Source organism: Lissotriton helveticus, chromosome 8 (genome assembly GCF_964261635.1).
Source record: "Lissotriton helveticus chromosome 8, aLisHel1.1, whole genome shotgun sequence".
In the NCBI taxonomy this organism is placed as follows: domain Eukaryota; kingdom Metazoa; phylum Chordata; class Amphibia; order Caudata; family Salamandridae; genus Lissotriton; species Lissotriton helveticus.
The window spans coordinates 1136730914-1136758710 of record NC_136069.1 but is presented as its reverse complement, the minus strand read 5'-3'; the positions used below and the strand labels follow the sequence as shown (position 1 = coordinate 1136758710).

Sequence of the window (27797 nt, the reverse complement as noted above, 5' to 3'; positions counted from 1 at the left end):
TCACCCCAGAACCCCCCATGTATTCAAGATCGCCGTAAGATAGTAGTTTATGAACTACTGCAGGTTCTCTAAAATTGATAAACACCCAGTCTCCGACATGGTCCTTTGCCCCCTTCCCAAGCCACCCCACACGACATGTAAGCAGAACATTATTAGCCATTGTGGATCTAAAGTTCCTACATTTTCCCAGTTGATGCACTTGTATCTCAGTTCAGTGTGTGATTCCCTCTGCCCGTCTCTTAGACCCAGAACCCCAGTCATCAAGGTCACATATGGGCAAGCCTCTGTGAGCAGCTTGATTATTACAAGATTTTGTGTTTCCTGGGGGAGTGTGTTGACAATATTATTTCTTGCTGTGGGTCCTTGAGGGTCTTGTTGTTTTATTTTTTGATTGGTCTTGGTACACTTCATACCCACACCGCTTGTAGATCACGCCCCCAGGAACTTGCCTAGGTATCTTCTGGCGGTAAAGGGTTTCGAGGATACATGCTTACCATCTCCTATTGATGACTCCAGAAGGATGGTTTTAGCTTGGGGCTAGAAACACTCTAGGTGTGGGCTAACTTTATAGAGTTCACCCATGATTAAAGTTCGATTAATTTCTCAATCAGTGGAGCAATTTCTGAGCATATCAACCCTTTAAATTGATTCATCCTGGCACCCACAAAATCTTCTAGCCTGTCAGGTTTAGATACAACCAGTCTTTCCACTTCTTTTGACTTAGTAGTACTGTGGGCTTTAGCATTGGGTTTAACAGATAGTGTGGGTGTTGATTGATCACATCCAGTGGCATGTTTGCTAAGGGCAACCCACTTGGCTTTAGGTGGTGTTTGTTGTTGCTCCTTGGAATTTGTACCCCCCCTGAGGCAGTAACTATGTGTACCCTCTGACTCCCTGTCCTGAGCGTAGCGTCTTTTCAGCCCGCTAGGGTCAATGATTGTGCTGATCTCATAGAATGACAGCAGCACAGATATTGGACAGAAGTCTGTCCCAGGGCTGCTAGGACCAGGAAGAGGACAAGAGGTGCAACGCAACACGGGTGGCTGCCGGTGGCTTGAGGTAAATTCTTCTTTTCATGTATATTATTACTAACCCCCACGCGCTCCACCACCCGCTTTCCATCCACCCGCCCCACCACCCTTTGTTTGTGTTGGCCACCACTGCAGAGGAGTCTCCCATTCATTAAGATTCTTATTTAGATCGTTAGCACTCACAACGAATATGTCCTGACTCAAATAATGTAATGATATCAGTATTGCTGTTATTCTGATCACCTTGCTGTAAAAGGCCTAAGATTGTAGTGTCTTTTTCGTCTTGGCTTAATGTGGTCAGACTATTTCAATCAAGTCATGAAATTCTTACATTGGGATTTCAACCATACAAACCATTAACTTTAAGATGTGTTTGTCTAAGTCACACACTTCTGCATAGCATATCACGCTGCTACCTTTCTAAAGCTCCCTGACTCTCTCATCAGACAAGATGGCTAAGGCTGCCTTCCAAAAACCTACTGACTCTTCCCCAATTAAGGAGCATCAATTTTAATGTGTGCCACTACGTAATCACGGTATTTTATTTTTCAACTTCCTTCGTAGCATTGTGATATTGGAAATTTGTCCAGCTCCATATATTGAAAATTATACTTGACAAAATTCTGTACTTTCCAGTAGTTACCTGTCTGTTCTGTCTCCCAACGTCCACCTGTCTCAACAAGGTGCTTGCTTGGTAATGAGTTCAAGGCTATTGTTACTTGTTAATACATGTGGTATCAGCAGCAGAAAAAAATCTAGATATACATTGCGGTATTATTTTAGAGAAAATGGTCGCAGTATCCATCTTTGGTACTAGATTTCCAGCCAGGAACAGTATCGTGCATCTCCTTTACTATCTGATACATGAAAAGTAATTAAGTCACTCTTGGCTTTCAGCATATTGCAATTAGGTCTTTCAGGATCACAGTGGGGATTTACTGTCACAGTTTCTAAATTTCCATCTTGACATTAGATAGCTGGATGCTGGAACAAAACAACATTTGGACTCTCAAATCCCAAAGGAATGATTTCAGCACCCATTAGCAGGGCTATTAAATACTGTAATCGCTGTTTATAATTTTCCAAATGAGCCCTGGCTTCTGTGATGCAATTTTTTAATACTTTTAGTAGACTTCACATCGTCACACTGTTTTAAACCTAACCTTCTTTTCCGCAAAGGTTACTTTACATCAATTTGGTAGAAAATGAGAGCTCCTGTCCGTACCTAAAAATTATGTTTGGGACATTTAACTCGATGTAAAGATTATATTTGGGACATTTAACTCATCTAATCTATTGATCTTTAATGTGATGAGACATTTTGGGGCATATTTATAAGCCTCAGTCGCCACCACATCGTCACTTTTCAGGACGTTATCTCGGCGATAGGGGCTTCGCCTTACCTACAAGGAAGTGTTAAACCACTTAACGTGGCTTAACGCTGTCTTGTAAATAAGGCACCCTTTCACACTATGCTTAGCATGAAAGGGGAGGGCAATGGGTGTTGCTCTGGGCATTACGCAACAACAACCACTGATTTTGATGCCACCCAATATTTACAGGGGTGGTGTAAATATGGGGCAGCTCCAAAATTAAGACCAGAGAAAACCTAGTCTTAACCTGGTGCAACGAGGAGGAATGTTTGATTTTTCCTCATTTTTGCTGTTTCCATGTGTGCTGCGTTGTGCAGCACACATGGAAACATCAAAATACCAATGATTATTTATGTGCAGGAAGGTGTCCCTTGCTCCACATAAAAAATCATTTAAAAAAATGACATTTTGCAACATCTATGTGTGCTGCATTAAGCAGCACAGATTGACGATACAAAACACCATTTAAAGATTGTTTATGTGCAGGAAGGGACACCTTCCTGCACATAAACATAGTGCAAGGGTGCCTGCGTTGGCCCTAGGCAGGTAAATTTAGCACAAGCGTACGGGGAAATGCAGGGCTGCACTATATTATTGTAAATATGGTGTAGCCCTGCATTTCTAAAGTGATAGAGGGTGTTGTTCGTATTTTTGGCTTAACAACACGCTTTGGCACTTTCCCTGTAAATATGCCGCTTTGTATTAGTTTGGCTAACCTTCACGCCGAAGCCTGTCTCTTTGCGGGTGGGATCAAGTAAGTGCTGCAGTAGTGAGACTATGATTAGCAAACCTAGACATGAATACAAAAATTTCCTTGAAAATGTCATGTGATTACCAATCAAAGTTATCAACCAAGTTGGACCTCTCAAGCACAGGTCATCAGTATTAGCATTTCCACCGGAGTTGTCAATAAAACCTCTGAATCCTGATCCATGCACACATTTCCGTTTGCTTCATTGGTGGTTTTTGAATGTCCGAATTTCTCGGGGTTAAATCTTGTGCCAATTTCACAGGTAAATAGCACACTTTCAAGAGCTGTGCTCCTCAGAATGGGGAATAACATGCAATATTTGCAACTGTCCCCCATTCTAAGGTGCCTGAATGGGTTTGCGGGGCAAATTGCGCACATGGTAAATACCAAGTGCTATCTCTACCTACGTCTATCTCTACCACTACGTAGAAGGTGCACAATTTCCATCTAGGATAGAGTGCTCATTAATGGCCATTGAGGCTACTACCACTTTATGCCAGTAAATTATCACACAATCGACTGGAATGTACTGGATACATTAATGCATGCATGATGGGGAGCTTCCTTCACATTTGCAGTGTCTCCCTGGACATTTATTGGGGTGGCAGGAATTCTTGCTGTTGAAGTGGACGGCTACCTAAATAAAAAAGCATAGAGACCAGCTCAATTGAGTGCAGCCGCTTCAACACTCCTAGTTCCGATGCTGCTCAAGTACATCTATATAGCATGTACATTCCCTGCCAAGCATACTGTTGGACCCGGGCCTTTATGGCTGGTTCACCCCTGAACTTTTTGCTTTTGATGGCGTTCATGATTTCTGGCTTGGCGCACTTTTTCCCTGGGTCCCAGAGTGAAAGTGCGTGCGTGTAGTATGGCTGGCCTGCCCTCCCATAGGAATGCATGGGGAATGTGTGTGTCCCTGGTAGTTCCTGATGCGTGGGGAGTGCAGGCTCAAGTTTAGTATGTCTGAACTCGTGAGAGTGAATGCTGCGAGATGGTGTATGCGGCATGTATGTGTCTAGAAGGGAAGTGCTACTTCTGGACATTGAGATATGTGTGCAGTGAGGGTGCTGGAGCGTGATTGGCTGGAGCTGGCTGGCATGCCAGGCTCCAGGAAGTCTGGATGGGTCTGCCCGGTGGTGAGTGTGAGATTAGCATGAGTGATGTGTGGGAGGAGTGTACCTGTGTCCTGGATGGGCTGGGTTTTCCCCACACAATGCTGGCTCCGCCCCCCTGTGGTGTGTCTAACGACCCTAGCCTCCCCAGTGAAAGGAATGGGTGGTTGGGACATCAAGAGTGCTCCAAAGCCAGCTGCAACTGGTTTTCCCCCACCCTGCACCCTGAAACAAAGGATTTGTTAGTATAAGAAGGGGCTGTGTCCCCTTAGAAAATGTTCTGCTTTGGGATCCTGCCAGAGGGGGCTGTTGCTGCTGCTGGGGCCAGGAGGACCGCCACTTGGACTGTCTCCCTGCCTGGAGACCCAGTGTGCTGGCTCTGGCCCAGCCTTGCCCCCCCCTGCCTGCCTCCAGCCCTTGCTGGAGCCTTGTCCTGTCCTCCAGTGCTGGGGAGCACTGAGGACTCCTTGCCTGCAGCCCTGAGAGCGCTGCTCTCTGCCCTTCAGCGCTGGGGAGCGCTGAAATCTCCTACCTAGCGCTTGGAAGCGCTTTATTTTGGCCATAGCGCTGTGAGCGCTGTGTTTTGTCCTGTAGGCGCTTGGGAGCGCCTGCCCTTCGTTGCTAGCGCTGCTAGCGCTTGGTGTGCGCAGCCGGTGCCCACCCGGCATCTGATCGCCCCGGGTGGTGATTTGGCGGCGCGGGTGCCACCCCGCTCATTGCCGCCTTGTAAATTGCCCAGGTCCGTGATTTATTTGAATCACGAGGGAGCCCACTCCTCGGATGATGGGATCCCACCTGCCTGCCTAAAGCGAGCCGCCGCGCTGCCCGTGGTTGTGTGCCCGACCAATCACAGCGCGGCCCGGGAGAGGCCGACCGGAAGTCCCGCCTTGCTGCCGGTGTCCCGCCCCCGGGTCTCCCGAGGACGAGGGAGAGCCCCGGAGCCCAGCGAGGAGCAGGAGAAGTGTGGAGAGAGCCCCCGAGGAGCGGGAGCTCTCGTGCAGACCCGCGCTGCCCAGCCGAGGAGAAGCCGGCCGTGTTTCCCGCCTCCCGCAGCTCCAGTGAAGTCCGGTGAGTGCGGGGGCGGGTTCTGTGTTGTCCTGCGAGCGGCCCCGTTGCGGGAGGGCCGCTCCACCGAGAGGAGCCCGTTCTTGGTTCTTTGAGCCCGAGAGGCTCTGGGGGGAATTTTCTTGTGTCCTGAGTCCCCCGTGAGGGACTCCCAGACCCCGCAGTTGCTGTTGAGCCCCGAGAGGCTCGTGGCCCCCCCCCCTTTTTTGCTCTGGGTTCCCCCGTGAGGGACCCCCACAGCCCAGCGAGGCTGCACCTTTGTTGTTGGAGCCCAGAGAGGGTTCCAAGGCGGCATTTGTTTGTTGGAGCCACGAGGCTCCAGGCTCTATTTGTTTGCAGAGCCCAGAGAGGCTCAAGGGGGCACGTTGATTTCGTGAGAGCCCTGAGAGAGGCTCCAGCCCTTTTGCTTTGCAAGCCCTGAGAGAGGCTCGTGTGCCCCGCCTTGTCTGAGAGCCTGAGAGAGGCTCAGGAGGGCCAGTTCATTTCTTGTGCAGAGCCCAGAGAGGCTCTTGCGCCCACAGTGGTGGTTCTTGAGCCAGAGAGGCTCCAACGTTGCCCAAACTTTCCCTGCACCAGTTGCCCAGCACTTTGTGGGCAACTGCCACGTTTAGGCCCTGACATTGGGACACAGGGACTGTCACAGGTGGTGACTTATCTAAGTTTGGCGCAATTGTGTGCTTTTACACCTCTGAATGTATTGTGATGCATCATGTGTTTTCCCTTCTTACACCTCTGAATGAATGTTATGCATTGCATCATGTGTTATGTTCTTACACCCCTACAGGTATTGTGATATGTAGGTGGCTGTTTTCTCCCTAGTACAGGTGGTGCTAGTGAGGTCCTGTTACCAGTGATTACTGGTTGTGTGCTCTATTTTTATATTGTGTGCTACACTGATTTTACTTTCTACAAGTGCTAAGTTCTAAAAGTGCTGATACCCCTGACAGTGGTCCAAGTGGCCCTGTCCTGTACAAATATCCCTTGTAAATTCTGCCCGTGCCTGTTGGCACAGTGTAACAAGATGTGTGTTTTATCTGATGTATATTTATTATAATACAAAGGCTATTTTTATATAACCTTGTGTGGAGTTTTCCTTTGTGGTGGGCCTTTGGTTGTTGTTGCTGGGGTGCATGCGCAAATACTTAACTTACATCGCCTCCAAGTTTAGCCTTGCTGCTCGCGCCACGTTACCTAGAGGGTGAGTAGGGGTTATCTTGGCGTGTAACTCCCTTGCCCTGACTTGGGAGTGGTGGTCTCTGACTGACGTTGGCGCAAGCCTTGGCCAGCCAGAGATCCCATTTCCAACACATACCACATATGATTTCCAAAAATGCTAGACTCACAAGGTCAGCAAGGACAAGCTGGAGATGCTAGCTGAGAGTATTGTTAAGAATGAATACATGAGTGAATGAGGCATGTTATAGAGCACATGGCTGCACGAAGGAGAGTCCAGGCACTAAGGAAGAACATTCCCCGATAGGCTATGAATAAGATTTGTCCAAATAACCAGGTTTTTTATATTTTTCAGAACAATGAATCTGTCTCCAACATGCGGAATTCAGCTGAAACACAGTTTTATGCCCTATGAGTCCAAAAGCTAAAAAGAGTGACTCCCCTCTCGGAGACCAATGAATTATGGGAATCATGGCTAAGGTAGCATGAGAGAGGCAGAGTGCTCTAGACGGATGGTAGAACTCAATCCTATCCTCCAAATAGTGCGGTCCGGGGGAATGGAAGGCCCTATGAGTCAAAAGCAACGCTTAAAGTGAATCTTCTTACCAACTGGCAGCCAATGAAGAACTTTGAGATGGGGGGATAAGTCTAATTGAGGCAGCATTCTGAACCAATTGCAGGCCTCTGATAACTTCCTCTGGAAGGCTTAAGTAAAAGGCATTGGCATAGTTCAATCTAGAAGTGATGAGTGCATGTACCACAATTTCCATGAGTGGAGGGGGAGGATATATATACATTTCTTTAGAGCCTACAATAGTAGAAAAACTGATCCTCCTACTGAAGAAACCAGAGGGTAAATAAAAGCTGACAGACCAACCTTGACACCTAAATTCTTAACCAGAAACGTAGACTGGGAAGGGGCCGGTAGAGAAGAGGGCCAGCAGTTTGCTTGCCATTTTGAATGGGTCTTAATAACCAACAAGATTTCTGTTTTGTCAGAAGTACTCTTCGTTTGTTTGCCGCCAAGCGCCCTGCTGGACTTGCGCTCACCTCTTGTTTTTGCCCTGCAGCTTGCGGGTGCCGCATCGTCGAGGGTCAGCGTGTTGGTGCTGACTCTGCCTGCTTCCAGAGGGGGTAAATCTGTGGCACTGAGGGACTTCAGGGCTGCGAGCGTGCAGGGACTACCTGATCCAGGTGTCCCTGCGAGACCGTGGTCAGCTTCCGGTCCGCTCTCCCTGGAGCTCCGCCCCCCGCCCATCGGAGGGCCGTTATAAACACCTGGGCTTGCCATTGACCGCTGGGACACTTTGTTTGTTTGCCGCCAAGCGCCCTGCTGGACTTGCGCTCACCTCTTGTTTTTGCCCTGCAGCTTGCCGCACCCGCTCCGCGGGTGCCGCATCGTCGAGGGTCAGCGTGTTGGTGCTGACTCTGCCTGCTTCCAGAGGGGGTAAATCTGTGGCACTGAGGGACTTCAGGGCTGCGAGCGTGCAGGGACTACCTGATCCAGGTGTCCCTGCGAGACCGTGGTCAGCTTCCGGTCCGCTCTCCCTGGAGCTCCGCCCCCCGCCCATCGGAGGGCCGTTATAAACACCTGGGCTTGCCATTGACCGCTGGGACACTTCGTTTGTTTGCCGCCAAGCGCCCTGCTGGACTTGCGCTCACCTCTTGTTTTTGCCCTGCAGCTTGCCGCACCCGCTCCGCGGGTGCCGCATCGTCGAGGGTCAGCGTGTTGGTGCTGACTCTGCCTGCTTCCAGAGGGGGTAAATCTGTGGCACTGAGGGACTTCAGGGCTGCGAGCGTGCAGGGACTACCTGATCCAGGTGTCCCTGCGAGACCGTGGTCAGCTTCCGGTCCGCTCTCCCTGGAGCTCCGCCCCCGCCCATCGGAGGGCCGTTATAAACACCTGGGCTTGCCATTGACCGCTGGGACACTTCATTTGTTTGCCGCCAAGCTCCCTGCTGGACTTGCGCTCACCTCTTGTTTTTGCCCTGCAGCTTGCGCATCGTCGAGGGTCAGCGTGTTGGTGCTGACTCTGCCTGCTTCCAGAGGGGGTAAATCTGTGGCACTGAGGGACTTCAGGGCTGCGAGCGTGCAGGGACTATCTGATTCAGGTGTCCCTGTGAGACCGTGGTCAGCTTCCGGTCCGCTCTCCCTGGAGCTCCGCCTCCCGCCCCTTCTAACCACTATAAACTCTGTCTGCTCTCCCGCAGCGCCGGACGCAGCTCGGGGCGAAGACCGGGCTAGGAGCGGGCCGTTTGAGGCCGTTCGAGGTCTAAGAGGTCTGGGCTGGGCCATTCCCCTTGGGTTTTTATTTGCTTTGCTTTTACATGCGTTAATTTCTTTGTTCCCTTGTTCCCTGTTGTTTTTATGATGTGTTCACGGGGCACTCGTAGTAAAACTGCCATGGGTCCTAAAAAACCTAGTGGGACTCTGGATGACTTCCTAACTAAGACCAATTTGGCCATTGATGCGGAAATAAATAAAATGCAGCACAGGGTTTCCCTAGAACTAGATGCTGCGCGTAAATTGTCTATAGACATCGCTTCTTCCAAGAAATCATCCCTAGGAAAGCTGGCCTTAGCGCTAACCCCCGAGCGTACATCTGGTCCTCGCCCCTTGCTTATAGCGGCTGATATACACCACCCGCCACCTATATCTCCTCTCAAGCAAGCTAAGAACTCGATCACAACCCCTGTGGAGGAGCCCGCACCACTTACTTATGTGGTTGGGAAAAGATCGCCAGTAAAAATTGTCATGCCCAATATCGCTGTTAATGCTAGAAAGGTTGCCTTACAGCGGAAAAAAAATCTGGCAAGGTCTATCTTTGCCCGTAAAAAGGCAAAGATTGCTCGATCCCAGTTTTTTAATAGTCGATGACCATTGGGTACATCTGGGTTCGGGGAAACAAAAGATAAAACCACCACAGCTTTACCTGGCAGTGACATCAGCCCTGTTCCAAGTGGGGTCGAGTTTGATCCCTCAGTGGTAACTTTCCATGATAAGAATAAAGAAGGGTCAAATGTGGGTAGATTGAGTGTGGTAGAAGGGGATGGGAGGGGGGACGAGGAATTCTTACAAACTGTTTGGGACACACTTAAAAAGTTACTCGCCCCCCTGGAACTTAGACTTTCCCGTATGGAAAACCATTTGCTAGAAATGGATAGGACTATAGTTACACTGGCTAGCTTTAGTCTTAAGCAAATGGAAGCTAGGCTTTCACAGGATGAGGGTTTAATTTCCCAACCATTAGAGTCAGATCCCCCGGCCCCCCCACCCCCAAGATCTAAACCTGTACCAAAACCTCACACATTAGTTGGGGATAGCGCTATTATTACTTCCAATCCTAGTGTTTGTCTCCTGCCCCAGAATTCAATACCACCCAAACCCAGACAACAAGCTTGCCCAGCCAAAAATATAACACCATCCAATGCTAGGGCTCAAACTAGTTCTCAACGGAACGTAGCACGTTTTAAACCCAGGCCACAATCTGTTGTACAACAGCCTAACCAATTGATTAATAAGAACCTGCCATCCTTAGAATCTAGTCGACCGAATTTTCTTGGTGGTTATATCGATCTTCCACCAGAGGCCAGTTCATATGTCATCGTATTAGCTGGTGTACCCACTCTTGACCCACAAACAAAAGAGAACCTTTGGTCTCTTAAAAATAAGGTCATTCATTGGCTAAACAAGAATAGACAGCTACCTAGCCACCTAAGAAGTCAGGTCTTAATGGTGCGAAGAGTACCATGGGTTGGACCCACTCACAAATCCATTACTGGTGACTGTATAGTGGTGTCATTTGCTGACCCCCATACAGCACAGCATCTTTGTTCATAGGCCCCTTGTGAAGACGACCATTCAGTCGTTGTTAGACCTCTCATTTTTTTCTATCCTCCTCAACGGCAGTTTGATATGGGAGGGTCTTGGACGACAATCCAAAAGCCCAGGCATAGAGGATTTGGAAATGGTGGGCCCATCCAGAGTACCAGGTGGCAAGGTGTTTCCACATCAAATATGTTTGGCTGCTTGGATGAGGTCGATTGACATGGGGGGGTGGATGCCTTAAAACATCCAGTAGATCTCACTCCGACCTCCCAGGCACTACCTAGTACGGCATGTTCCTTGTCGCCTTCAGGCCCACGATCAACACAGGACATTGTTTGTGATTCAACCTCGGCCGAGTTAGGAGTTCTGGGACAACCTGAGACTCCTAGCCTTAGTAATCCAGCTAATGAAATTAAAATGGCCTCTTGGAACATAGCAGGTTTAAGGGGTCGCCTGGATAACGATGATTGGGTTGATTACATCATTACTCACGATATCATCGCTTTCCAGGAAACCTGGACAGTTGTTCCCCTGTATAGAGTAGGTTTCCTAAATTTTTATAAACCTGCATCGCAGGGCCCCAGAGGTAGGGCTTCGGGTGGTTTAACCATATGGATAAAAAACTCACTTGTTTCAGCGTGAGGGAAATCCTGGTGAAGAACCCCGATCTCCTTAGTTTATCTCTAAGCAAGGAGAATTGTAAGGATATTGTTCTAATTAATATCTACGCCCGAGGTTGCCAGGGTGGTAAAAAGCAACCCATCCTCAAGGACTTGGAAGACCTCCTAAATGAGCACAAAAGTGACCAGCTCGTTTTAGTGGCCGGTGACCTGAACTGCTCATTCGAACCCATCCTGAATCTTGCTGAGGATGTAGGGATGGAAGATGATATTGTCTGGAATATTCCCCCACTAGCAATAACTAAGGGAGTCAGGGGTACGGAGGCTGCACTCCACTGGCTTGGACTCTGCCTGGAATGGGGGTTCCGGGCGGTGAACGGGCGTAGCCAATCTGACAAGGTGGGTAAACCAACTTTTAACAATGGGTCTAGTACGAGTCGCATTGACTACATATTGGTCAATATTGACTCCTGGGATACTGTAGTGGATATGTCAATTGAAATAAGGCCAGAGAGTGACCACAACCCACTTTCACTTGTATTTAAGGTCCCGGGTCTAGGGCTCCCCCTGGCAGAAACAGCCTGCATCACATCAGACCTAGTTTTGAGCGACAACAGAAGACGGGTTAAATGGTCGAGGGTCATAGCCGATCAGGAGCTTGTCTGCCAAATAGAAGAACTGGTCCTCGAAACCAGAGACAAGATGAGTGTATTATCACCTAACGACAGGGCAAAGCCCATTACTGTTGATCTTCATGAGGCATGTTTTGTGGCCATTAGAGAATTGCTCACTAGGCCATTTAGAAAACAGAAAGTGAAGCCACACAAAGGTTGGTATAACAAAAATTGTAGAGAAGCCCACAGCATTTTAATTGCTGCTGTTAAATCTAGAAACACTCCAGACATTAGGATAGCGAGACAGGCCTACAAACAAATCATTTGGGAAGCCAAAAGGGAATGGGATGACTCATACTGGCTTGAACTCCTCAAAGCCTGTGAGTCGTCCAACCAAATTAAGTTTTGGGAGTTAGTCAGGTGGGGTAAGGGCTCTGACTCACTTACACCGGAAAATTATGTTTCTTCCGTGGAATGGGTGGAATTTTTTTCCTCTCAATTTAAAGACCCTAATATTGTTCAACTGGCAGATGCGCCCGTAGCGGGGACCATTCCAGTAATTTATGGGGATAGGCTTAACTTTTGTACCTCGGACACTGAACATGCCTTAGGCTTAATCCAGTCTGGGAAAGCCCCAGGTATAGATCCTGTACCAGCAGATCTTTTTAAATTGAATTTAGAACTATGGGTCCCTTATATAACAACCCTAGCAAATTCTATTGCAGCAGGGGCAAGGGTACCACAATCCTGGAAAGGGGCTGAAATACTTCCTGTCTATAAGAAAGGGGATCGATCTTCACCGAAAAACTATCGCCCCATTAGCTTGATTGATACCATTCAGAAAGTGGTATCAAGAATGGCCCTAGCTAGAATACAGGGGTGGATTGAGCAGAACAATATACTCTCCCCCATGCAAGCAGGGTTCAGATCAGGCACCAGCACCCTAGATCAGGTGTTTCGCCTAACCATGCTGTATTGGAAGGTGGTTCTTTTGGGCGGAGGTGTCATCTACGCCGCCTTTGTCGATCTAATGTCGGCATTCGACTTGGTTCCCAGGGCTAAGCTTTGGGATGCCCTTAGACTCATGGGCCTTCCACCTGAACTATTAGAGCTGGTTAGGCGCTTACACGAGGATAATTTTGCCCGTGTAAGATGGGGGAAACAGGGTCAGGTGACCGCTAACTTCCCTGTCGAACGTGGGGTCCGGCAGGGTTGCGTGCTGGCCCCCACCCTGTTTCTCCTGTTTATTAATCGAGTGGTTGCTTTCTTTAGTGAAACACAAACAGACGCTCCCACCCTGGGGGGATCAAAGTACCCCATGTTAATATTCGCCGATGATACCCTGCTCCTTTCTAAGACCCGGAGTGGCCTGCAAGCAGCTTTAAATAGATTTGCAGAATTTTGTACAGAAAATGACCTTCAGATCAATACTGAAAAAACTAAATTTATGGTTTTTAATAAAAATAAACAAATTAAGAGTTCATTTTTATTAGGAGGTGTCCCAATCGAACAGGTCAAAGTCATGACCTATTTGGGCGTGACTCTTGACCATCAACTTACTTGGACCCCCCAGTTGGAGGTTTTAATTTTGAAATTCGTTCGCCTCACAGGATGCTTGCTAAAGGAACAAAAAAAAACCTTGACCAAACGCATTACACCAGCGTTAAAAATCTATGAGGCCAAGGTTAATGCAGCTACCCTATATGGTGCGGACATATGGGTCTACAAAGGCTTGTCAGCACTAACCATAGCACAGAACAGGTTCTTTCGGAACTTAGTTGGGCTTCCTCAATCGACACCCATTAAACCATTGCTTTTGGACTTAGGCTGCAGACCCCTGGATGAGATGGCACAGTATCGTCTTGTTGCTCTTTGGCGACGCCTTTGGACGACCCAAGAGCTTAGTCTTTTTTCTCATGAATTGGGTGAGATTAGATCATTGTGGGGTGCCCAGAAAATCCCTTGGTTGCGGGAGGTCAAACAAAATATTGTACTCTATGGGCCTCCCCGAATTATGGCTACATCCCGAATGTTCTAGGTTCCCTTCCAAAGTGGAATTTAAAGAGTTATTTTGGGCTGCAAAGAAATCTGCACTGGTGTCCCTTTCATCAGAAAATAGCTTAACGGGATTGTTTTTAACACACAAGATAACACCATCCCTTGAGCCCTATTGGGATTTGATATGCAAAACTCTCGACCGTAAGCTGTACCATCAGTTTCGGGTGGGCACTTTGCCGATCAATTCCTTTACTGCAAAATGGGCTAAGACCTCAACCATCAAATGCCCATATTGCCCGGACCAGGTCGAAAGTATTGGCCATCTGTTTTTTGCTTGCCCAGCATATCGATTGCCCCGACTAAAATGGTTGAAACCAATTTGTAAAACCTTAAATTGTGAGGGGAATAGTACAGCCCTGCAGAAATTACGTGACATGCATACTGAAAAATCTGTGATCTGTGTTGCTAAATTTTTTGGGGTGGATGTGGCTGATTCGCGCAAAGAACTTGTAACCCTGTTTTGATTAACTTGTTTTTAATGTTTGTATGTTGCCTGAGGGCAAATTCTTTTTATATCTGGGGTTCCACTGTAAAATGTAAAAATGTTGATACTTTGCAAATGTTTTTATTTTGTGGTATTTTATGAATTTTATTCGAAATAAAGACTAAATGAACTGACGAAGTAATCTTCAAGTGACAGGCTGTGTAGGGTTGCTGGATAGAGGATGAGTCACGTTCAGAAGCAAGGAGAACTGAGTATCATCAGAAAAGGAAATAACTTTAATATCAAAAGATTCAGCCAAAAGAGGGGACACATACACATTAAACAGGCTAGGGCTTAGGGAGAACCCCTGGGGCATCTCTCAAAGTAAAGGCTTGGTGGTCAATGTTAAAGGAACTAACCAAACAGCCTGCCTTCTGTCTTCCAAAAAAAGACTTAATCCAATTAAGGGCCTGGAAGCCAACGCCAATGTCAACCAGACTCTGGACTAGAATAACATGCGACGCAGTATTGAATGCTGCTGAAAGTTCAAATAATATTAAGGCAGCATTATCGCCTTGATCCAAGGTGGGTTTGATGTAGTCAGATACTTTGAGCAAGGCTGTTTCAGTACTATGATGAGGACGGAAGCCTGATTTACTGCGGTGTAATTTCCCATGATTTTCCAAGAAATCGGACAGCTAAACATTGCCCAATTTCTCGAGCATTATGCGTATAGGGGGAATAAGTGATATTGGTCTGAAATGAGACAACTGCCTCTGGTCTGCAAAGGAGAGAGTCAGAACATAGCAGATGAGCTGCATCAGAGCAATATGTTCTGCAGTCAGGTAGACATATTGTAATTTTAGTCTCAGTATCCGTATAGTTTCTGTGATGACTTTGTTAATATTCTTGCTGCCACACATTCGGTAGCCATGGGAGTCTTAGTCCTGGGCCAGGAAGTGTGCACAAGCCTATTCATTAGTGGTAACAGTGTAGAAATTAATGTTGGTTTCTTTTAGAGTGCATCTAATTTAATTATTACCTCCCGGTGGCTGGTGTTGATTGCTTTTAGTATTTGTTCTGACCTTGGACTTCCAATGGTCTCCTTGGGACATATGCTATTTTCTGTGTATGAATATTAAAGGCAGCAGTATGTAGTTTCAGCATTAAATTCAAATATATCCTCAAATGGCTGCGTTAATCTTAATTTGCAAAGCAATTCTAAACTGCAGTATTTGCCACTCTGCACAGTTGATAGATTTAAGCCATGTTTAACAGGAGGGTGAAAGTCTTTGAAATACCACAGTTTTAGACGATGGGGCTGTATAGTCTGATCATTTTTGGAAAACTGTGCAAGTGTGGTACACCAAACACGCCCCACCCCCGAATTATCTTCTCCAAACACGGTGTAGTAGATTAAGAAATAAAAGCAATGGAAGTACCCCTTGAAATCTTCCAAATTGGTAGATTTAGAGGTGTATTTCTCTTCTTCTTTACTTGGTCAAATTAAATGTCTTTATGCAGGCAATCCTTCTGAGTATGGCAAAAATATATGTTGACACATGTAACTGTTTGTTTTCTTCTCCTTATTGAAAATAGTTTTTCCTATTGTAAAGTACTCTTGCCATCGGTCTCATGAAATTTGAGGTGGGCCTAACTATTTCTGCACTGGAAACTTATCTCATGAAATTTGAGGTGGGCCTAACCATTTCTGCACTGGAAACTTAGGGCCTGATTACTATTTTGGTGATGGTCTGCTGGCTTTGCACCGGCACAGCACCACCAAAGGCGTGCTTGGTCCAACTTGTGTCTGGTGGGCTTTTCTTTTGATGTTCCCTAGTAGTGCCCTGAAAACAGGCACGGCAAAGGGAACGCAAAAGACGTTCCAGAACAGCATGGACTGTGAAGTCCATGCCATGCTGTAACCTGGGGTGCATGCTAACGGGGCACATGTTGTGGCCCCTGAATTCATCCCCATGGCAGCAGAGGCATGGGGTTATGAAAAGGCTGGCGTTGGAGAAACTCATAATATGCTTGGCAGAACTGGCAGTCCTGCCTTGCATATTGGATACTCCTTTCCGCTGCCCCACAGCCAGGGAACGGTGGTTCCCTTGTGCAGCCGGGGCAGCGGTGGTGGTCCAAACGGCCACCTCGGAATAAGGCGGCAAAAGGACCACCACCGCTGCGCCACCATGAATCTAACAGCTAAGGACCGCCAGACTTGTAATCGGCCCCACAGTTATTCCATCTTCCTTTGCCAGTATATTTGCAAACAACTCTTCCATGTTGGAATCCCTATGCAATTATAACTATTTTCATCGTCTTTTTTTTGTTGTCACCCGTGCAATCCCAAAACCATTATTATCTGAAAAAATGTTAGAAGAATTTGTTGTTTCAGTGTAAGTGGCAATGCCATGCAGCTTGCTTTATTATTGGTAGCTGACAAGTACCATTTTTAGCTACCAGAATTGAAATTAATTTGTGATGCCTTGAGTTATAGAAAAAACACACTCCTAACTAGAGTATTTTTCCCTTCAGGTTTTATATAACATCTTCATCTCTTTAAAACACATGCACACCTTTGAACCGATTAAACCTGTTGACATCGTTGCTGGGATGGCTCGTTTCATGATGGTCGGGATCGGTGGCGTGTTCTTCGGAATTGTTTTTGGATTCTGCTCTGCATTCGTCACTCGACATACCCGAAACATTACTTCAATTGAACCTCTGCTTGTCTTCATGTTCAGCTATCTGTCTTACCTTTCTGCTGAGATGCTCTACCTCTCCGGCATCCTTTCGTGAGTATTCAATTAATAACACTTCGGAACACTGCAGAGGAAAATTGCTGCCTCAGGTGGGGCATTCTGTTATCTATTGATTTGATTTGTAATTAATGGACCCAATTCACAAATACTGTTATTACAAGCAGCCAGGTTAACTGCGATATGTGCAGTGACTGCTGATACCCACATATAACAATTATGAGACTTGAGATTTATCAGACACTCAAAACTTGCCAATGTTTATCGAAGGAAAAAAAATTGGTATTTGCCAATATAATCTGATTTTGGTGTGATAAGCACTACAATCCCCATGCTACTCCCCCAGAACAAATAATTGGGTGGCGCTTATTACACCTGATAAATTCTGACCGAATGGAGTTAGCGTTTATGAGTTATGCTAATTATCACAGTAATTACTGGGACACTGGTAATAAGGACCATTGACTTTGTGCACACAAGTTGCATTCACAAAACATGAATTCACACGTGTTAAGCACTATGGAGACATATGATATTACATTATATTGGAGTAATATCACCTGCTAGCATTTCAGATCAAAAGAAACGGGGAATGGGTGTTCGAGGGCAAAAAAGCTTTGGAGCATACATGATCATCCACCTGGCGCAGCTGGCACAGGTTAGAGCAGTGGGGAGGGGGGGCGGTGAGGGGGAGTCGACAGATGACAGGATGTCGTCTGTCAACTCCCCCCTAACGCCCCGCCCCACCCCAGTCCCGCCGCCCCAATGCTCTTGCCAGTGCCGGCCGCGCCTGTCATCCCCAGATTTACATGTTGGAGAGTAATAATCATTTTGATTTAAACCGGTCAAGGGCAGGACAACATCTGTATTTAAGGTGGAATTGTATGGAAAAACACAAAATGTGTAGGGGAGTGGAGGTGTAGTAGTGGTGTTTTTTTGTGCACATTAAAAAGTTTGAAAGTGCAATTAGAATATTCTATTACTTATACATATGCATAAATGCGAATCCAAATAAGTAACATGGAATTGAGAAAGACTCCACATCATCTGTGAATCTTCTATGATAGTTATGAATCCATAGCAGTCAGAAATTTACCACAAGACTTTGAGGAAACCTACAGAACTAAGGGCCACATGTACGACCATTTGATTTTGCGACTCACAAATTGAGATTTCTATTTTTAGTGAGTCACTATTAGCAAGTGGCAAAATTAAATGTACTAATGTGTCTCAGACACATTTAGCAATTTCCAATGGGGCAGCAAATTACCTACCTCATTAATATTCATGAGGTAGATCGCAATTTGCTACCCATTAACAATGGCCTGTTATCACATGGATGGTGACCTGCTGTGGACAGCAGACCACCATGTCCGTCATTGATTTTTAAATAACAACAATTATTTTAAAAAATGCAGCCCATTTTCCTTAAAGGAAAAACAGAATGCATTTAATAAGAAAAATGCAAAGTTTCTTTGTCAGTCTTTAAGAGTAGGTAGTGGTCCCACAGACCACTGCCTGTTCTCAAAACCACTTCCCGTTTGTGAATGGTTTACCACCCCTTCACGGAGGCGGTAACGTATGAACGTTATGCAACTTCATTCTGTTCGCAAAACATTCATACATGCCCCTGCAATTCACTATTAGGAAGGGACACCCTTGACACGCCCATTCATAATAGTGATTCACGAACCTTATTTTGCGAATCGGTAAAAGGTTGACGACTCGCAAAATAGGGTTAGTACATGCCAAAAGCAGTTTTAGCAGTCGCAAACGGCCCGAATCTCTATTTGTGAGCTCTAAAATCAGTCGTACATGTGGCCCCCAGTTTCTGACTATATTTTGCAAGTCATGCACAATGCCCTTAATTTAATATGTAAAGCGTCAATACACTTGGGGTCGATTTCTAAGCACTATAGTTATTAATACCAGGGTGGATTATGGAAAGGGAGAATTAGGGAATGAGTGCATTGAGAGAATGGGAAGGGTTGTGGATAGAAAGTATTACTAATGGGATATTCCGATGATAAAACTTAAAATTCATATTTGCCCCTAATGGTGTCAGGCTTTAGAGTCTTCTTGAAGAGGATGAAATGTCATGTCAGTCTCAGGACAGGGACGTCCACAGTTGAAAACCAGTACAGCTAAATGTGCAATCAACTACCAAAATTTGCTTTTGAAATGTTAAAATCTCTGGCTAAGGCCTTGTATTCTATTTGATTGTTCATCACGAAGAATATACATAAAACAATCTCAGAAGCACAGCAAAGCTTCAGTGCTTTCAGTGGAGACAGCTTGGTTGGTTGGTCTACTGAAGACAGAGATCTCCACCTGGGTAGCGGATCCCTCTAAATATGTATACTGTACTATGTCGGAGCAGTGGAGTACATCCTTGAGATGACTTTGTGAAGGGGAGTGCAGTCCACCAACGCTCAAATAATCCCCTTTGTCTTGAATACAGTCTTTGCAAAGAGCAGTCCATGGGAAAGGTATTTGCTCAACTAGTGCCCTTTCTAAGTAATTTGCCTCAAAAGCAAATGAAAGATTGGATTTTATTAAGAAAACAGGTCTGTTTCTGGGTATTCTGAAATACTGAGTTACCATGTATCCATTTAAACACACGGAATCAATCTGGTACAAATGAAACTGAGTAAAAATTGTGCTTTAATTTGTGGAGTTGAGATGGGACCCAACAAACGCAGTACGTTTTTAGATCAGAAATATTTTTCTGGCAAATGTGCTATCATAATGTCAGGATACAAAACACTTCTAAATTATGTTTCACTCATGTCTAATTATTGAATTTACCACATACAATCTCACAGACATTGAGAAATGGGCATAACAAATTGCCATGAAAGGTTCTTCCTGTTATTTATCTCAAAATAATGTATCAGTCCGTTAGGAATAGATGGGTATGGACACAATGCAGATTATTGTGACATTCCACATGTTAACAATAAAATATAGCACGTTGGGAAGCCTAAAGTCAAACTAGTGTTTAATGCAAAATACCAGACAGTAATGCAGACAATCAAAGAAAATTGTCATTTCAACTTCAGAGTTGAAATTCACATAAAGTCATCCCAGTACATATAGACAAGGTCTCTCAATGCAAATGAATGCAGGATGACGTGCCAGGAATGTCTTTCAGGAAGAACGTATCTAATGGGCAGGTGTCAGGATCTTCCCCTCAAGGGTGTGAAGAACATCCTGGAGGGGAAGAAATCATACATTCATGCAATTGTAGCTCCATTATTCCACAAAATCCTGATTTCCTTGCCAGGTTTGAAAACAAGGTTAAGCTCTTGGAAAAGTGAAAATTACAACACTAAGCAATATTGCCTCTCTCATCAATTTGCATGAAGCTTCTAATACCATTCCATTGTTTTCAAAATGTTTTTACGGCACTCTGCCTGCTACCCTCTGCCCCTGCCTAGGACTCTTGCTTGAAACCGGAGTGATCTCCAAGGGCATGCTGGCCTGCCTCCTATTTTGAGACTTAGGGATATCAAAGTCTCACCTCCTGCTCCTGTGCCTGGTCCATTGGAATTGAATCCAGGTGCTTACTCCAGTGGATCCAAAATACACTCAGCTGCAGGAAGCAGAATCGATGCGTAGACGCTGTTGTGGAAACAGACCCAGGGCATGGCAGTCGGAACTAGTTCATGACCTCAAAAACGGATGCATTGAAACCGCCACTTTGCCGCCGCTACAGTGTGAGAAGATTGACACATTCCGTGGAATGTGTGAAGAAACTGGTGCATTGGAATTGGAAACAGTGAACCTTGGCTTTGGCAGTTCATCTTCAAAACTGACTCATTGCCATTGTTAAATGGAGAACATCGATGCATCATCTCGACTGCAGGGTTCAACACCAATGCATCACTCGGCTGTGCTCGCCTCTCGCTTTCATGACCAGGATCAAGGTACTTTGTTTAGTAGGCCTTGCATGGTTCCTGTATCCAATTCGCGCTCCATCATGATCAGTCCGAACCCTTGACAATGCCACGGTCCTACACAACCAGATAACCCCCAGAGGAGATTGTTGCTTCGATGCACTATTTATACTTTTAATCTTTGAAAATTACTATCTTGAGGCGTGGCCAAGATGGTGGATGAGTAGGACGTGCCTGCTAATGCTCTGGTCCTTTGCCAAATTCCCGGCCCCAAAAGCCTTGCATAACAGCCCAACACAGTTTAGGACCCCACCGGGACATCACCTCTGTCCGGTGCTGGTGGCGTATTCTGTTTCCCTGAAGGTAGGCCTGGGCCTGGAGCGGAGTGTGCAGCCTTGGACCCGGGTCCTTTATGGCAGTGAGCCAGGCAAGATCGCTGCTTCTTAGAAGGTGTGGGTGGAACACGTGGATGGGTGGCTGGACCCCCTTCTATGGCCACTCTGATTTTGGCGCTGTTGCCACCCAAATGCAGCACACCGCAACGCCCGATTTGGCCCTAACGGGGTTGGACTGCGGTAGGGGTCATCAGAGACAGTTCCTCGGCTATAGGTACCAGGCCTTCCTGGAGGAGTAGTGGTGTCACAGGTAGCGGCCTGTACCTCTGAAGCAGGAGCACAGCGGGGGGCCAGGGTCTGTTGGTAATAGCTCTGGGATTGGCGCCTACCTCGCTCCGGAATGTCCCTGACATATTGTACTGTTGCAGTGACTGCGGAGGGGCACAAGCAGAATAAGAGGGATATATGCCGGGGCCAGCACATACTATACTGGATTAGCTTTTGGGCGCCATCTTTTCTCCTCGGGCCTCCCTCTGTCACACACCTCCTCCCCGTGCATTGAACGTTTGCACCACAGGGACACAGAAGGCCCCCTTGCAATAATTCATGGCCACTACCAAGCCTAAGGAAGAACATTCGGTGAAGGACCTCCTCCACAAAGTTGGCACTGGTGGGGCCGACCTGGCACAGCCATCCGGGGGACCCTCAGCAAAACAAGACTCCACCAACGCGGAGGGCCCAGTCACCCATAGTGTACTTGAGTCTCTATTTGCGTCTCTGACTCTGGGAATTCCATGCCATGAAGAAAGAGATCTTCTCGGAGCTCCGGGAGATCTGTAGGGATGTGGACCCCATTGGCAAGAGCGTGGATGCCTTGGAGACTCATGAGTCTTCACGAGAGGAGGAGATCCATCAACTCCAGCAGGAGGTCCTCTGCCTTCAGAATCAGCAGCAGGACCTCCAGGCCCAGGTGAAGGACCTCAAGAACCACTCCTGGAGAAACAAAATCAGAATCTGGGCGGTCCCTCAGGACCTCTTCCGCCATATCTTTGAGGCCCCTGCTGAGCAGAAGATCAAGCTGGCCTGGACACACCTGGTGGGGTCTAGGAGATCAGTGACACCCCCCCTGGCCATCTTAACCTGCATCCATGTCTTCCAGCTCAAGGAACGGATCCTCCGGGAGGTGCGAGCAAAACATCCACTTGACTTTCGTTCAACCCGGCCTCTCCTATTTCAACATATGGCTGCCTCCATATTGAAGAAATGACGGGACTTCAGGGGGATCACAGCATTCCTGCACTCAAAGGACATCTCCTACTCATGGGGTCACCCGTTTAGACTCATCTTCAAGTGGGAAGGCAAGCTCCGCCAGATACGTTCGTTGTGGGAGGTAACATTGCTTCTCAATCAACCGGTGAAGCAGGGGGGTTCCCTGGAGAGGCGTGGCTCTGAGGGCTGGCAGTCCCGATCAGCAAGCTGGAGCTGGGTTGGGGGGTCTCCGTTCCACCTGCACCCGGACCCAGCGACAATGGCGAAGGAGCGCAAAGCTTTTCTTGATACTCTGGTTGTGGTCAATACAGAAAAGAATTGATGGCCTGTGGATCCAGTCAAACGGGACAGTTTGCTAAGGGGCACGCTTATACCTTACTGTACTGGGTGCTAGGCGGTGGCGGCGGAAGAGTTCCTCTGAACATCTCACGTCTCACCATGGGGTTGATGTCCCGGGACACTGATGTACGTTATGTTTGGTTGTTATTGTTAGTTGATTTTTTGTTACGGGTAAAGGGGTCCTCTCCTCCTTCTGGGGTATTTAGCTCCTTGGAATTTGCACGTAGTATAGATTTGTTGTTCCTGCAGACAGCTGCGCGCTTTGGGGACGTTGGTTGGGTAAGCTTCTGGGGTCAGCCTCCTGCTGTTTGGTACCCTCCTTTTGACCCACGAGATGTATGATCTCAAGGTTTGATCCCTCAATGTTAAGGGCCTTAATAATCCAATTAAAAAGTGTGCAGTGTTGTCCATTTTAGAAAACTCTGGCAGTCAGATTTGCCTCATTCAGGAAATGCACCTCCTGGCGCAGGACACCCACAGATTACGGTCCAGAGCATTCCCCTATCAGATGTTTCCTCTCAGGCTTCTAAAAAGGCAGGGGTGGCCATATTGGTTTCTGCAGAGTTTAAGGGACAGATTGGCACTAAGCAGGCCGAGATTTGGGGTAGACTCTTAGATTACTCCTTGACACTGGGGCACCACACATTCACAGTGGCCACGGCCTGTATCTCCAATAAAGGGCAGGAGGGGTTCCTCTGAAAAGTGATAAAAGACTATGCCAGGATTGATTATATTTTGACAACAGACTCTCTCACACAGCAGCTTCAAGAGGCAGTGACAGTCGTATACCCCATATCAGACCACTCAGCGGTAAGGGCCTCCCTGTCCTTGTGCTGTCAACGGCCTTCACGCCGATTTTTGCGACTGTGGGAGACCATGTTACAGCACCCGTCGGTGATAACGCAAATTACTAAAACCATTACTGACTATCTTGCCGTAAATGACTCAGCGGATATGTCAGCAGCCATTCTATGGGATACTCTCAAAGCAGTTGTTAGGGGGGAGTTCTTAGGGATTGCTGTACCAGACAATAGGCTCAGGAAAGAGAAGAGGGACCAACTGACAGGAGAGGTAGTTGAATTAGAACACATCCTGTGGTGTATTTACTATGGGTACTGTATCGATCCCCCTATTTCTGACCCTTGTCTGGTTAATAATTAACTAGCAGCCATTCAACTGCACAGAAACCCGTTATCTGATTAGCCACACAACGGCACAGAAGCCCGTTATCTGATTAGGTCATAGCGCATGCCATCTCATTAGGCAAGCACTATTCCTCCAGCCCCCTAATAGGCATACGGTGTTCTCAAAACAAATCAAACCTACCACGACCTGGGAAATCCCCACAGCCATTGTTTTGATTTAGCCGAGAACTTCAGTAAAGAATGTGCGAACGATCAGTTCGTATGACATCCTTATTGACGTATTTATGTCCATCCTTACGTCAATCCCGGCACCTTTCAGGTATAAATAATACCGACATTGCCTTAAGGAAACACACGAGGTGGTGACAAGATTGGAGCAGCGAGACTTGCCGAGGAGCCCAGCTGACAGCGAAGCCCACAGACGCTGCCCCTCCTTTCTGACGCGCTGAGAGAGAGAGACGCTGCCTTTTCTCCTGCCGAGAAATCCAGCTCCGGCGCTTCCAAGCAGCCCTCGCAGGCAGCTGGAATATCAAGACCTGAGATAGAGATACCAGCCCTCCAGCCTTCTAAACTCCCAGGTACTGAACTGAATCATCCTTTGTAGAGAATTCTTGAAGCAGACCCTTGGCAAAGCAAACTTAACTTAAACTGCTACTTATCTACTCCCGCCACGTATTAGGCTTAGGTCAGGTACATTGGGGTAGGCGTAGTTAGAAGCACCAGTTGAGTACGATTAGTCAATGTATATATGTATGTATCTATTTTATCCATTTTAAGTATCATATGGCTAAGAAACCATATCAATGCTTTTACAGTATTATTTTATAATTCTGTTATTACTGTATGCACTTTACTTAACTCTAAGTATTACAATAATAGCGATTCATTTCTCTTGTATGAGAAAAGAGACTGATCAATAAATAACATCTTTTTATTGAACACGCCCGTCTCTTCCTTTTCTCTACAATCTGGTGAAACTAAGAATGCACTGAACTGACTGAGTAAAATAAGTTGTCTTTTGTTTTCACACGACTCTAGAGATACACTCTTGATTAGGGGAGAGCAAAGTTGTCATGTTCTATGGTTGTCAGAAACTAAATCCCTTCTTGGCTATCCAGGGAAGTTAAACTCCTCCTTGTCTATTCAAGAAAGTTTCTAGTGAACTCTGAGCTAGCTGGCACAAACATTAAACTTTAAGTCTAATATCGTCAGTAGAAGACCTAGTTAACCTCTGTCCTACGTCTATACTATTGAAGATATTATTCCAATGCGCAGAGCCTATTGGGATGATAGGAACTACACTACATGGCGCCCAACGTGTTTGGATGGGCGATAAATCTAACGTAAGACATTAGAGTAACTCAGTCGTGCTTTTTCACACAGACCCCTTTTTCCCGTAATACTCCAAAGACGTCTGGAGTGGGTGAAAGGTTAAATCCGCCAAACTTAGTAGGAGGAGAATCCTGTGTATGGTTCTTGGTTTATTCAACGTTGAAGGATACACTGTTCCAAAATATTGTGCATCTAATCTTTGTTTCCATTGAAACCTGATCTGCAAATAAATAAAATAATTTTCTTGACATTAGAATGTCAGAAACTGAAGAAGAAAGGGAGACAGTTAGAATAGCAGCTGAACTCCTAGCAGCTGACAATACTCTGCTGCAAACTGACCCGGAGGCAATACTCATCCTGGTCAACATAAGGAAATCTATAACTTTAAAACTTATAGAAAATGGGCTGACACCGAGAGGTCGTACAGTCATATTCGTAATCGAGGCACACGAATATCGGCAGACAGAGGTATTCTATTCATGGATAAACTTTCCAGCAGCAAACGCTGTAACAAAGGACTTCCACTATTACAAAATAGAGGAACCTCCAAATGAGTACACTCCTTTCGAGGAGGTGGAAATACCACTCAAATACCAAGAGCACCTGCTCTGGTTTAATGGCGCCCTAAAACATAATAATCACATCACCAGGCTCGGTCCACTAGGTAGACCAGGAGCAACGTGGCCGGTCCTATCCGGATACACACCACATCCAGACATTGAAGAAATGTCTGCACCAGATCTTTTAGCACAGCTAAAACAACTAATTAAAATACACAGACAATTAGTCCAATATGTAATGCGGACTTCAACACTCCTACCAGCTATTAAAATTCCACAGCTGATCCCTCACCAGGGGAACACAAATAAAATTACACCACAGAACATACAGTCCTGTCTAGGTAAAGTACCCGCAAAACGGGAACAAATTCCATTCTGGTTAGCACAAATGATCACTCAAATAGAGGCGGTATTTCCAGATACCACCCCGGTTGAGAAACACAGGATTCTGACTATCTGTCTTCCAATGGGAATCGCACCACATGTGGAGGACTGTGACACTTGGGGTACAGTCTTTGCTTCCATTTACACCAAAACACATGGTGTTCCATCCATGTCAGTAATACCAGATGTGCTAAAACAAATTCAAGATGAATACGGTCCAGAACCTGCTTTAACTCTTGGTATGAAATTACTAAAAGACTTCAAGCAGGTCTCGGCAATATTACTAGCCAATATAAAGGGAGAAGCAGCAAATGTGGCGATCCGCCAGAGGTTAAAAGAGACAGATATAGCAGACCAACCATTCGAGATTGCCAGAATCATAGAAAAATCCTATGAAGAACTAGGAAGAGATAGTTTGGGTGGAAAACCGGTGAAACCCCAACTAATTGAAAAACCTGAAAAAATATTTATAAAAAATAATAGAACCACTCCCAAAAGGCTTTCCAGTAAAGTACTCATACATTACTGATGCAAATAATGTTCCGTTTGCTCGAATCTCTGGAGTGGGGGATAGGGCAATTCCAAACATGGAACATAGGTTAGGACTCATTATAGCGGCACACGAAGGGCTTGCTTCTGTACATGCTGGCGTTTCAGCCACAGTATCATTATTAAAACAGAGATACTGGTGGCCACAAATGCGACGACAAACAAGGAACTATGTTCTAGAATGTGAAATATGTCAAAGAATGAAAGTTTCAACAGTGAAACGACCAGCACAGACGCACCTTCTAATCTCAGATAAACCAATAGCCTGTGTTTACCTGGACCACTGTGGTCCCTTACAAAGGGATGGTAACTACAAATATATCTTGGTCGCAGTGGATTCATGCACGAGATTCATATGGATGTGGCCCCAGCGATCGGCTGACGCCAGAACTGTTATAAAAGATTTGCGAGTCTTTATCGGCACATACGCAATTGGCATGCTACATTCTGATCAGGGTCCTGCTTTTAGCTCTCGAGCTTATAAGGAGGCCATGACCAGCATGGGCATTGCATTGCGGTATTCTTGTCCATTTCATCCTGAGGGAAACGGAATCGTAGAAAGAAAAAACCGTGACATAAAGCAATCTATAACAGCAAAGGTATTAGGTTCGGGAGCTGGGTGGGTCAAACATTTAATAAGTGTCCAACGTAGTCTAAATAACCTGCCAAGAAATTCTCTGAAAGGACTCAGTCCGTACGAACTATTGTTTGGGACTAGAATGTTAATCCAGGACTTAGATAGTCAGACTTCAGTGGTTAAAGAAAAATGCCTTGATATCAAAGATCGCTTGGCTATTTTACAGGACTTAAATGAAACAAGAAAAGACCTGAGCAACATAAAGTTGAAACAGCAGCCAGCAACCACTGAAGAAAAACCACCTGTCCCAGCAAGGCCTGTCTGGATTCCAAAAGTCGGGGATCTAGTCAGAGAAAAGATCGCGGTACAGAAGGAATTTGGGCCTTCTTACAGAAAAGCAGTTCCTGTCTTGTCTATCAACGGGACAAGATCAGTAGTACTACCGCCCCTTGCTGGTAAAAAGGAGAACCGAGTCATATCCATCGACCTGGTTAAACCACAATCATGTGGCCGATAACAAATAGTAGGCCAAGTGGACTCCCAAGAAGTAGCAGAACACCAAAGTTTGCTACATCCACAGAGGTTCAATCTGAA

General features: G+C 46.2%; 1 protein-coding gene across 1 annotated transcript in view; it reads left to right on the top strand.

The window, feature by feature from the left end:
• LOC144773862 (sodium/hydrogen exchanger 4-like) overlaps positions 1 to 27797 on the top strand; it is a 513028-nt gene that overhangs the window by 120495 nt on the left and 364736 nt on the right. The window contains exon 3 of the mRNA XM_078658947.1: positions 16591 to 16850. Coding sequence (XP_078515073.1) covers positions 16591 to 16850 — 260 coding nt within the window. The remainder of the gene's footprint in view (positions 1 to 16590; positions 16851 to 27797) is intronic.